We start from the raw sequence: 12,498 nt of genomic DNA, 5'->3' as shown, positions 1-12,498 counted from the left end.
CCTGAACCTGGAGGAGTTCAGCACATTTTTCTGGTGGAAATCTGATCTGAGATGAGGCTTCGTCTGGACCAGAGAAGGATGAAAATCCAATGTTCCGTTACGATGCAGAAGGAGCCAAAGTGGAGGATAGAAATAATGCTGCTTAAATCCGGGGGGGGGGGGGGGAAATGATATAATAATAATAAATTGACAATAATTGCTTTGTTTTATTAAAGGAAAGAGGTGGAAAAAATGAACTAATCATATTTCCCTCCCGTGGTTTTCCTGTCACTTTTTTGGGGAGAATTTCATGGAGTTTTTGACAAAGACAATCTGGAAATGTGATAAATCCTTCACCAAACCCGTCACATTATAGAGATCTACTGTATTTTACAGTTATTCCCACTGCAACAAACTGTGGTTTCCAGCTGTTTACTTCCATAGAAAGCTGCAGCCCGAAATGAGTAGCTCTTTGTTACTTTTCTGACATGAAAAGCAAACCACGGAAGAATCAGGATTTAGGATATGGAAGCACACCAACTTACTTTTAATAAACCCATAAAATAGTTTTATATCAGGGCCACAGTGGGACCCCCTGCCCTTTCTTTTCTGCCAACCACACACGTATAAAACACGGTCACAGCTCTCTGCAGCCTCATACAGGAAGTCGTGACATTTATCAAAACAGAAGACGAATGTTGTAAAAAGCAAATCATCTTTATGACGCAAAACTAGACGATACATGATTCTGATATTTTAATCTCTCACTGTTCCATGACGTAGAAAAAGCAGGATCGCTCGCTGACTGAAACAATTCAATCTTCAGGAATCAATGAGGTTTAGTTTATATCCATATCCAGTACGTGGGAAACTGTGGAAATGTGGAAGAAAAGTAAATACACACACACACACACACACTCGCCCGCTCCTGGTATTTCATGATGGCCTGATACGGTGATGATTAAAAAAATTAACGTGACGTTCACTCACGTTCATCGTTACGTTCACGTTAATAATATGAAAACTGATTCGTTAAGTTCAGCGTTCGCGAAACATTTGCACAACACTGTACTGTACAGCCACTGCAGAGGGGCTGAACCTTGTGTGGAACCGAATTTGTATGGTGTATTGGATGTTTTTGTGGCAGCAGTGTCTATCCCTTTTAGCTGTCCTCTGGAAACACTTCCGTTGTGTTTTTTCTCCTCTACTTGCTGCGTGTTTGTCTATTTGCAGCGCGTTTGTCTATTTGCTGCGCGTTTGTCTATTTGCAGCGCGTATGTCTATTTGCTGCGCATTTGTCTATTTGCTGCGCGTTTGTCTATTTGCAGCGCGTTTGTCTATTTGCTGCGCGTTTCTGTAATGTGTTGTGTTGTGTTGTGAAATTGATGAAGATGTTTTCTTACTTTGCTTGTGTTTTGTCAACTTGCATGTGTTTTTCTAAGTTGCTGTTCGTGGAGCTCTCAGGGCCACCATAATATCCAGCTATAATGAAGAAAATCAATCTCAGGCAGAAGTAACAGGGAGATATTTTCACATGATGATTCGAATGACAGCCTAAATATCCACCTCTATGCATCTACTGCTTATTGTTTATCTCAACCTGCTTTAACAGCCATGCCTGAGATCAGATATGAACTGCAGACAGATCTTGCCGGAGGAGACTCTACCTTTGTCCAAAACTGGTGCCCGTCACATCTGTCTGGGAAGCAGCAGCGTCGGTGGCGGCAGCGTTGGGTCCTCCCTCTACGTGCTTCAGCTCCATTTAGACTGCAGCACAACAGATTACCCAAACAGAGGATTTCTGGCTCTCCTCCAACATCCACAGCTAGTGTTCTCCTACAGAGAGAGCAGCCGTAATTTAAAGACCACATAAAGATTTGGGGCAGCTTACTGCGTCACTTCTAAATGACTGCACTTCTGACGACTGTAATTCATCGGCTTTATGGTTTATTGGATGCACTCTGGCAGAAAAAGTATAATTGGACTTTACTGTAAACATCCCTCCCCTGTGCCAGTGGGCTTTGAAATGAGATCTGTCTGTGGCACATGGGGAAACAGGAGATTGCCCAGTATGTAGATGTACCACTCGCATTGTTTGGGGGAAGCAGCCTCGGCCCACAGCTGCATGTTCTCCCTGGGTTTGTGTGGCTTTTTCTTCAACAGTGAAGGAACATGTTAGTGAATCACAATCCCCCCCGTTGAGTGATTGTGTAGAGTTGTTTGTAAGATCTGTGACTATATAGGGGATGCAGCTCCCTTCTACCACAATGCATCCTGGGATAGGCTCTAGCACATCCTGACAGAGAACAGAACAAGTGTTAAGGGAATAGATGCATATTTCATAGTTGAATGTAGCCCACTTCTTTAAGAGATAAAGAAATCCAGTATGTGTTTCTGGCCACAAGAGAGCAGTGTTGCAACATTATAGACTCCTGTTTGACGTCACCACAGGAAATCATTTGCCATGTTAATCATTAATGTCACACAGGTCATTTGTATTTTATTTCTGGTCCAATAATTATCTGGAGCACCATCGCATCTTTCCGAGGAACGTATTGTCTATTCCTCTGTAAAATGATTTATTTTTCTTCTAACAGCTATGATTTTAGAAAACCTGGAGTTCTCAGTCTGACAAAGTCGCATATTTAAAGATATCATTTCACAAGAAAGTGTTCACATGAATTATTTTCCTTACTATCTGAAATTCACATCACATTGAAATGATTTATTATGTGCTGGTTGCTGGAGAGTTCATGTCCTGTTTGTTATGTTGTTTGCAGGGTTCCTGTCCTCTCTGTCATGTCAGTCTCACTTGTGGTTGATGGGCTGGGTTACATGAAAACAAGGTTTCCTATCAGACTAAAACATAATACAGCTAATATTACTTTCAATAGTAGACAAAATATTTCATACTTTTATATACTAAATGTAAGAGTTTTTAATAAGTCTTTTCAGAATGAAATGCTTCTAGGATGTTTCATGATCTGCAGATACCCTGTAAGTGTATGCTCCTATGCAAGATGTCTTTGAACTATTCTGTATGCTGACGTCCATGTTTGTGCATGTGTCTGCATGGCAGGTTGTTTACATCATGAGTTGCTTACATATTTTTTACTTGCTCAAGTTGAGTCAGCTTTTTCCCTGAAAACAAACAAGGCCATTGGCAGAAAGGCTTGGCAGACAATGCAATTTCATTGTTTGGTAATGAAACACTGAAATGAAGCCCCATTTGGCGGAGAAGGTTTATTTACAACCATTCCCGAGGTTTTATAGGAAATGTGAAAAAACGTACGGCTTCCCAGATCTCATGTGTATCATCTCACTTCTTGACACAGATGGGGTTAGAAAAAATCCCATCTGTTGCAGTGTAAATACTGATTGTTCCTCCTTCCCCCAGGTAAACATATGTGGAGAAAAGAACCTTGGGAAATCCATTGCAACAACATGTACTTCATCACAGAGGCTAAAGGCACTATAGCAGATAGTGGCATGCTACAATGAAGTCACTATATATTTGAATGAATTCCTCTGTGTTGCACGGCACACATATTTCCATCTTACCATACAATATAGTTTGGGAATGATGCCGATGGAAATATCTGAAATATCAGCTATCAGCAGTGAATGACTGCTCCTGTAACAACAGTCTGTCGGTGATGTCAGAAATGACACACAGGTACAATTTAAAAAAAACGTTTCTTTGAAGAAGACCAATGAACAGCAAGGATTGGTTGCTCCGTAACTCTGACCTTTATTATATTTGGAAACACAAAGCACATCACGCTCAGTTCAAGTATACCGTTAGTACACGTAATGTAGCTGTTCAAACATGTACTGCACCCTCAGAAAACAGAGGGCCAGTTTGATAGCACCATTATAAAAAGCATAATAAACTAGGATTCACTTACATTATTGTACAATGTTGTAATAATATTATATAAACCTTATCTGAATGACAGAAAGTGTTTTTTAATTGTGATAAAAGAAAAAAGAAAAAAACTGCAGCTCTGACTGTGTTAACATGAAGAAATGCGGCTGGTCCTCTCTGTTGTGAGGAGATGGAATCTGTGTAGCAACAGGATGGAAATCAGCTCCTCTAATTCTTTGTGAACATGTAAAGCAGTGAGAGGAACTGGCAGACATCTTTGCACTTCTTTAAAGGCCTGTTGCTGTAACACGGTCCCATGAGCTTCATGTGGAGCCAAGACTGTGCCAAGGGAAACACTACAGACACACTACAGTGAGCAAAAGTCATATTAAATATATCCTTATTGTTTTGGTTATTAGCAGTAAAAAGGCTCTTTGGAGAAACAGCTTTGAAGCCTCTGAATGGCCCTGCTGGTATAGGTCACATGTTTCACAGCTGAGCTGCCACTGGCTTGTACACAAATAGGACAAGTAGCCTTTTCTTGTTGTATTTGAAGATCTACAACGTCTGGTAGCTGAAAGCATCTACCCTGCAAACTGCCTGGTGTTCTCATGCAGCCAAGCTATAAGGTCCGTTACTGCCTCCAGGTGGGGCCATGCTGTGCTCACCAGAAGACGAACAATCTAGTTCACCATTGCAGCGTTTTTGCCAGCGTGTTTAGGAATGATCAAGACCATGAACGTTTTTTTTTATTCAATGGTAAGTTAATGTGTTTTTTCTCCAGAATATGTCAGAGAAAATGGTTGAAAATGTTGATATTCCCTCGTCTTTTCCTCATATCACTATGCCTTAGTAGCATTGCCCCCACACATGTCAGTGCAATACATAAGATGCAATATAAACTTATATTAGCATATCAGCAAGAGAGCTAACATGGGTTGTTCAGAGTTTGTCTTCTTCTGTGTTGTGTCTGCTTCATCTGTAAAGTAAGTCACGATAACAGTGAAATCACAACGGCTCACATCAGAAATGGTTACAGCAAAAAGAATCCACACATATTCATGAAATATTTGATAAACTTGCTGACGATTACTAGCGGAGCTGTAGCTGGTGGCCTAGTTAGCCAACCTTTGGCACAAATCCTCTGATCTCCCACTGAATTTCTCAAGTTTTCTGTTTATTTATCCCTGCATTCTACGTCTGTGTTTTTTTTTCTCAATAAAATGTTATTAAACAGTAAAGATAAAGCTTTTGCTGCTAACAAGTTTGCTAGTAGACAGTCAGTAAACACTTGTTCGCTTTGCTTGGGCACTTCAAAGTGAAAAACAGACTCCTGTATTTAGACCGTGTGCAGACGATTCCTTTTCTGGAGCAGTTCACACTACAACAAACGCAGGTTAAATATAAGCTAATAAACTAGGACACTTTTCGCCAGTCTGTCCCTCTAAAGTTCAGGACTGAAATGATTGCTTGTTATAGGCTAATAGCTAAAATTCACTGGTCAAAATTCAATAATGTTAATCTTCTGTGAAGCTAATGATCCACTAATTATGATGCTGTGTGGAGTCATTCTATACATGCACAAGCCAATGCACAAGGAACAATAGAAGGGGATGTTGTTCTAAATTGTGAATTGCTCATGTTGAGCTCTTTGGGTGATTTTTTGAAAGCACGAGTTCAACATTAAAGCTTAGTTATTTTGGGGAATTACAGTTCTGATGAGACTTGATAAAATAAACCACAAAAAAAAAAGGATGATAGAAAAGGCTGGTCTAAATAAAGGGATTACTTTAAAATAGTAACTTAATACCAGGGTGAAAAATAAGTGTTTCAGTCCTCTCTGTAGTTAAAGGCTTCACGATAGACTGTCTGTATAAAGGCCTTCATTTCGTTATGCTGTAAATCTTCCCCTAGTGGCTACTTACAGTATTACAATATGCAGTAACGCAAACAAGGAAGCTTTAAAATGTTCATTTGAACAAAAATGTTCTGAATATAGACATTTCGTTACAGTAGTGAACGAGGAGAAAAGAAACATGAGGTCCCATATTAGCTTCGAAACAAACCATTGCTACATATCAGAAAGAGGAAATAGATACGAACATATCAGAACAAGATGATGTCTGGAGGCAAATCTTCACCCAAGTGACGGAGAAGAGAACAGAGAGTTCTCCAAATCTGAATCACAATATTTGGCTTCTCTCTGTTTACATTATCTGGCAGCAGGGCCGGGTCTAGGCAGGGGCAAGAGGGGGCCTGGCCCCCTCAAATAAATGTTGTGCCCCCTCAAACTAAATAGGGTTAGGGTTAGGGTTAGGCACAATGCCCCCTCAAGATTTGTGGCTGCCCCCTCATACATGCCTGTCTAGACCCGGCCCTGTCTGGCAGTGAAGGTAATGTGCAAGTCTGACTCACATCAGGTGAGGGTTGTTCAGGTGCAACATGCAGCTTCACCACTAGATGTCACTAGATTCTACACACTGAAACTTTAACATCTTAGCCTTGCTCTTACAGCTGACACAGGCAGCACTTGTAGCGGGCTGTTAGCTTTTTTCAGGACTTATTTACCAAGTTTAAAATGCAGAAACTCTCCAGCAAATTGTCAAATTCTGCCTTCATCTTAAATATTTTGCCTATAAAGGGACTTCAGAGTTACAAAGCACTGTTAAATAGTGGAATAAAACTGCATTTATTTCCAACGCTGTCATTTATCGATGATCCCTCTCAGACGGCTTGACACAGACATCTAAACTCTCCAGGGTGATCTCTGAACAAAGAAATTGCTGCCACTTTCATCGCTCAATAAATTTTTTTAAAACACAGGGTACACAGAGAGCTTCTTGAAGTTAACCAGGGAGGGTGGAAGTGTTACTGGGTTGCAGCTGCCTCTGTTTGGACAGGAGGGGGAATCAAATATTTATTTAAAATAAAGAGTGGAGGGCCAAAGAAAGCTGCTGCCACGAGGATGAAGGGACAAGATGATTGGACCAGGACAGGGCGAGCAGGAGGGAGCCACCACTGACGGAGATGCAGAGTGTTTGATGGCTTCACGCGGTTTCCCTGCTGGAGGGAACGGCCGGTTACCTCCTCTCCTCTGGTTTGTCTTTACCTGTGGGTCACCTGGTTATTGAGGAGGCCTGGGAACGTCTGTTCTGTTTCAGTGCTTAATGAGCCACCTATAGAAGAACAGCAGACACAGAGTCACCACCACACACTTTGTCTGATAGCAGCTTCCCCTGTTCATACTGGGATACAGGGAGAGCCCACACATGCCTTCATTTAGCATCACAAATACACAATATGATATTGAAACCAGGAATCATGTCACATTTTGGTTGTATGTATTGCCTATTACTGTAAATACTAATGATAAGTACATCATAAAGATCAATGATTCAGTCAAGACAGAGTATTTAACAAAGTAGAAAAGCAGCAGAACAGATCAGACTAAGTGGTGCAGAGGGAAATGGAAAAAACGCTGAAATAATGTTTCTCATCAATGAGCATCTTAAGTGAAATGGATTGATATGAGGTTTCATAAGAACTGTGCCTAATGGAGTAACGTCACAACTGGTCAAATCAACGACGTTTTCGAGAACATCTAATTCCCCATGAGAACATGCTTATTATTCATTTTGTGTGACTTCTTTGTAGAAATGTCAGCAGGTTCTCAGATCTCAGCTATTTAACTGGACACTTCAATGTTATTTTCACTGAGAGGAATCAAGGTCAAAACTTACTTTTTCTTTACCACATAGATTTATCTTCATTCATTTAAAAGTTATATTTGAAGAGAAACTACTAATATGATGTATTGGGGTGTATTGTGTGTTCTTACATTTTATCAGAGCAATCAAGCTCAACAATTACACAATATCCAAGTAAATGTGTTTAATAATGACCTGAACATTGAATTTAATCTGTGATGTGACCTGCAGTGTAACAGCAGAAAAGGTTCAACTCTTCAATCACGAGCACAATAGACGATCCTCTGAGTCACTGCGTGGTCTTACCGTTGTGGCAGCTGTACATCCACACACGGTGGCCGTCATATCGACATCTGCATTTCATGATGTTATTGCTGTAGTCTGACTCTGCCACTTCGTAGTTTGGATTGATCACTATCTGTGAGGGAGGAATGGGTCAAAGATTGAATGTGTGAGGCATTGCACGACGAGCCCCGCGGATCATTTCACTCGTTAGTCGGAGGAACACAGGAACCGTTACCTGGAAAATGTAATCTCCAGGTTTGATGTCGGTGATGTCGATCCACTGGCAGTCGATGTCGTGCCTGTAGGTGTCCCAGCAGCCCACAGTGATGCCCTGCTCTCCAAAGTTAGCACATTCATACCTCTTTTCAATACCTGCAAAGACACATTACAAAATGAAAACATGGCATTTAAGAAAAAAAAGAACTGCAATAATTTCTGAAGATGAAGTACAGTAATTTGTGGATTTGGATCAGTTGCATGCTGCAAACGTAATATTGACGTATTATCATTTATACATTATAATCACAATCAATACAGTTGTTATGGAGAAAATGGCAGTAAGGAGTTGCTCATTTATTCACCCTGCAGACAGTGTGCAAGTGTTAGAGGGCATGCTGATGAATATGAATGCAGTATTCACTATCCTGTTCTCTCTGCCTTGGTATCAAACAAAGTTATCTGGCTCTTTAGTGGCTAAAGGTCCCAATATGTACCACTGCTAGTTGCTAACCATGCCTGACCTATAGTGCAGAGCAGTTAGAGCTCAGTTCATCTGTCTATTAAAGATTGATGAGAGCAGCCATATAAACTGTGGGCAAGAAAAAACAAAACAATGAGCTGAAAGATGCTAAACAAGCTCCTTCGATCTGAGTGGAACAGCAGACTACAGTGACAACTCTCTGTTGGTTTACAATTACAAGTTCCTCTTTCACATTACACATACTCATTTGACTCATAGTTAAAATAAACAAAATGATTGATGCAGCTTTAAAAGCCCATTGTTGTGACTGTTCGTGTTTTTGCCACATTACTGGGAAGCGACTTTTTCCCCAGGAATCAGCTGGGACTCTCACCTTCATCACACTCTGAGTCCTCCAGGCAAAAACTGGCTTTGTGTCCTTCAGCCACTTTGGTTCCATTGAGGCTGAACAGGTCATAGAGTGTAAACACCTCCATGCTGTGATAGTGCCTACAAACACAGGAAGACAGAGTTCATCAAGAACTTGACATTTACTGCAGCTCTAATCTCTGCTGAGAAAAAAAAAAAGACACAAACTGGCACCTGCGACGCACAACACTACTTTAAATGGTCTGACTCCAGCGCGAGTCTGTTCTCTCTGGTTCCGTTTGGCAGAGGTGCCAGAGGTTTGACGTGTGAAATCTGGTAGCTGTGTGAAGCTGGCATCAGTCAACTGTTCGTGCAGCCAACACGGGAACCACCCAAATGTGGGACTGGTGTTATGCGCAGCAGCTTCAGCTTGAACACCACACGGTCAATAACAGGGCAGCAGCAGAGTGTGCGGAGGGGAAACTGCTGCAGAAACATCTCATAATGTGGACCCAGCCCTCTCTCTCTTCTCCTACCTGTTTTTCCTAATTCTTCAATTATCAACCGATATTATTCAATAAGGGTGAGAAGCTCAGCCATCCGTGAGGAACTCGGATTAGAGCCGCTGCTCCTGTACTTAGAAAGGAGTCAGCTGAGGTGGTTCGGGCATCTGGTAAGGATGCCCACTGGGCGCCTTCCTTGGGAGGTGTTTCAGGCACGTCCAGTGGGGAGGAGACCTCTGGGAAGACCCAGGACTAGGTGGAGAGATTATATCTCAACACTGGCCTGGGAACGCCTCGGGATCCCCCCGTCAGAGCTGGTCAATGTGGCCCGGGAAAGGGAAGTCTGGGGCCCCCTGCTTGAGCTGCTCCCCCCGCGACCCGACCCCGGATAAGCGGACGAAAATGAGATGAGAGATGAGATTATTCAATAACAAGTCTCTTGATGATAAAGTTCAACCCTCGATGATCTATATGAAATAAAGAAAACTCCTGTGTGTTAAATGTCACATGAATGCACACGTGCTGTTAATATTACACAGTTTGAATGTCTTTAACCCCCCCCCCCCCCCCCACCTCCTTTAAGCGCTCTATGTCTCTCGGTGGTTTTACTTCCTGTCTTTGTCTCCCTCTCTTGTGATCATCAGCGCTGCCCTGACGTGTTTCATCTGCGTCCAATTATCCCATCCGATCCTATTAGCCTCCCGTGTGTGTACATACTCCCCTCAGATGGAACCCAAGAGCTTGTGGTCACAATGTGGGAAGATGTGTACTTGGTGTTCAAGTGGTTACCTTGTGAGAAAGACGCTGCTTGGCTGCATATATTTACAATACTTCTGAAGACTGGAAGGCAATTTAGCAGTGGTGAAAAGGTAAGACTATCTAAATTATCACGTTTTCCTCAGACGAATTATAAAATTGTGAAGAAAAACTGTAAATGACTAAAATGTTTATACTTTATCTATAAATTTTACAATAAAAGGAGCTGCCATAGTTTCTATGATTTCTGAAACCGTCAGCAAACAGCGCTCATCCCTCCCAGTCATCTTCTGTTCAGCTTCCCAGTGTGACCATGGGTTTACTGAAGCTTCGGTTCTCTTATGATTGTGTTTCTGGTAAATGAAGAAAGACCGAGCTACTGTGGAGTTATCACATGAAGAAATCTTCCTATACTCTGGGACACTGACCTGTGACAGTCGTGCCACACCCAGGAGTTTCTGTTGGCTTTGGGCCTGAAGTCCGAATGGCCGTTATTGTGGATCTGGGAGGAGAAGCGCAGCAGGCGGCGGTAGGAGTTGGCCGGGGCCTGGCTGGAGGGGGAGGCCAGACAGTTCTCCTCGTACGCACACTGAAGCATGAACATGGGCCTGTCCTCCATGTAGGTGGTCTGCTCCACCACCTGAGGGTTCAACACCAGGTCGGGAGCCGCTGTGGAAGAGAAGAGCACATGAGCAAACCCACAGAGAAGTGGATGGAGACAAAACCTATTTAGAAACACAGAGAAATGGATTTTGTTTTTTTGCAAAAAAGCTCAGGGAAATAAATGATGTTTCTGATTGTGATTCTGGAGGAATTATTCAGCAATGCAAATGTTTTCCTTTCTAAGATAGAGTTTCTCCAATAATTGAATATGTTGGTAAAATTCGATTTGTAAAACAAGTCTGAAAGCTTTCCAGTGTGAATATTAAGCTACTGTTTTTGAATGTTGAAGGCTCAAGTCAGAGTTTAAATAAAAGGGCAACTGTAATTTTACATTTCATTATTCAGTCATTTGTGACCATACATTGTCCGGATCACTTAGGGGCCCACAGATAATCTCTCCCATGACTTCTCAGCACAGCCATTCACCTACAGTAGGTTCCATAGGTCTGAGAGCATCTTTCTATTCAATATGAACACATAACACAAGATACAGAAGGAGTTAACGAGTCTTACTCTCAGAACAGGAGACTCCAGCAGCATTGCGTCCCCCTCCTTTCGGGCAGCTGAGGTGGTCTCCGTGATGCAGACACTGGGACAGGGACATCTCGGTGCCGGAGCAGCGAATGCCACTCATCGCCACAGCGTCCGCACTCACCTGCCCCGGCCAATACCACGTCTCCTGTTGGAGAGAGCAGGAGCCTCAGTTCATGGCTGACATATCATCCACCTCTGGTATAATCACAGTCTGTAAACACTGCAGAGACTTGTTTCACGTGGAAAATCAGGTTGATAATTCAGACAGATGATACTCCTCATAGCAAGACTGCAGGATTATCTTTAACATCACAACTTGGATGCAGCTATGATCCACTTCAGATATGATAGAGATGCTTCAGTGATCAGAGCTAATCAAGATTTGAGTTATATTTTGAAGTGAGGGAGGATTTCCCACAAGAGGGAGCCTGCAGTGAAACCTTATTTAAACTCCATCAACAAAACCAAATTTCTTTTTGGTAATAAAAGCAAATGTCCTTACTATGCAGACAGGCTTGTTTGATAGTCTTTTATGTTATGTATCATATCACTGAACTTCATATTATTAAAGCATTAACAATGACATTCTTTATTAACTACTTGGTCGTTTCACCAGGTAAAAGATAACATATTAGTTTACATATGGGCTGATCATAGATGAGAATTAATAAAAATCTGTTCAGCAACTAACTATTATTATAAAATAATCCTTAATCCTCCATAAATGTGTAGAATGTTAGACCGTGGTGATGTCAAGATGAAATTTTGCTCTGTTTTGAGGAGAGAATGAAAATGTTCCCAGTATTAACCATTAACTGTTGTGAGGAAAGGCGATTCTCCACAGTGACCACTAGATGGAGCTCCTTATCCTCCTAAAGCATTGGGACTTAGGCAGTGGTGTAATGATGATGTCCATCAAACACAGATTAACGTTATATTATACGTTACTATAAAGAATATGACATAAAGTCTTTATATATAAAGAGGAGACCTGTGTCTATATTATCAACATGCTGATGTCATGAGCTGCCACGTAAAGAAATGAGCCCCCATTATACTGTGACACTGTAAATTAACTTGTATTATGACTATTCCTCTGTATCCTGTCTGTACACAAGGTCCACTCATAAAGCTCTTAGCTCCACAGCTCTGTAA

At 41.7% G+C, this 12,498-nt stretch overlaps 1 protein-coding gene across 1 annotated transcript in view; it reads right to left on the bottom strand.

Annotated features, from left to right (window-relative positions):
* Positions 1-3,706: 3,706 nt before the first annotated feature.
* loxl2b (lysyl oxidase-like 2b) overlaps positions 3,707-12,498 on the bottom strand; it is a 42,327-nt gene continuing 33,535 nt past the window's right edge. The window contains exons 9-14 of the mRNA XM_053421200.1: positions 11,323-11,488; positions 10,575-10,815; positions 8,913-9,028; positions 8,075-8,211; positions 7,861-7,972; positions 3,707-7,023 (exon numbers count right to left, since the gene is read on the bottom strand). Coding sequence (XP_053277175.1) covers positions 6,953-7,023; positions 7,861-7,972; positions 8,075-8,211; positions 8,913-9,028; positions 10,575-10,815; positions 11,323-11,488 — 843 coding nt within the window. The 3' untranslated portion in view covers positions 3,707-6,952. The remainder of the gene's footprint in view (positions 7,024-7,860; positions 7,973-8,074; positions 8,212-8,912; positions 9,029-10,574; positions 10,816-11,322; positions 11,489-12,498) is intronic.

Source organism: Pleuronectes platessa, chromosome 4 (assembly GCF_947347685.1).
Source record: "Pleuronectes platessa chromosome 4, fPlePla1.1, whole genome shotgun sequence".
Lineage (NCBI taxonomy): Eukaryota > Metazoa > Chordata > Actinopteri > Pleuronectiformes > Pleuronectidae > Pleuronectes > Pleuronectes platessa.
Note: the sequence above shows the minus strand (reverse complement) of the source record. Positions and strands in the feature narration are given on the sequence as shown.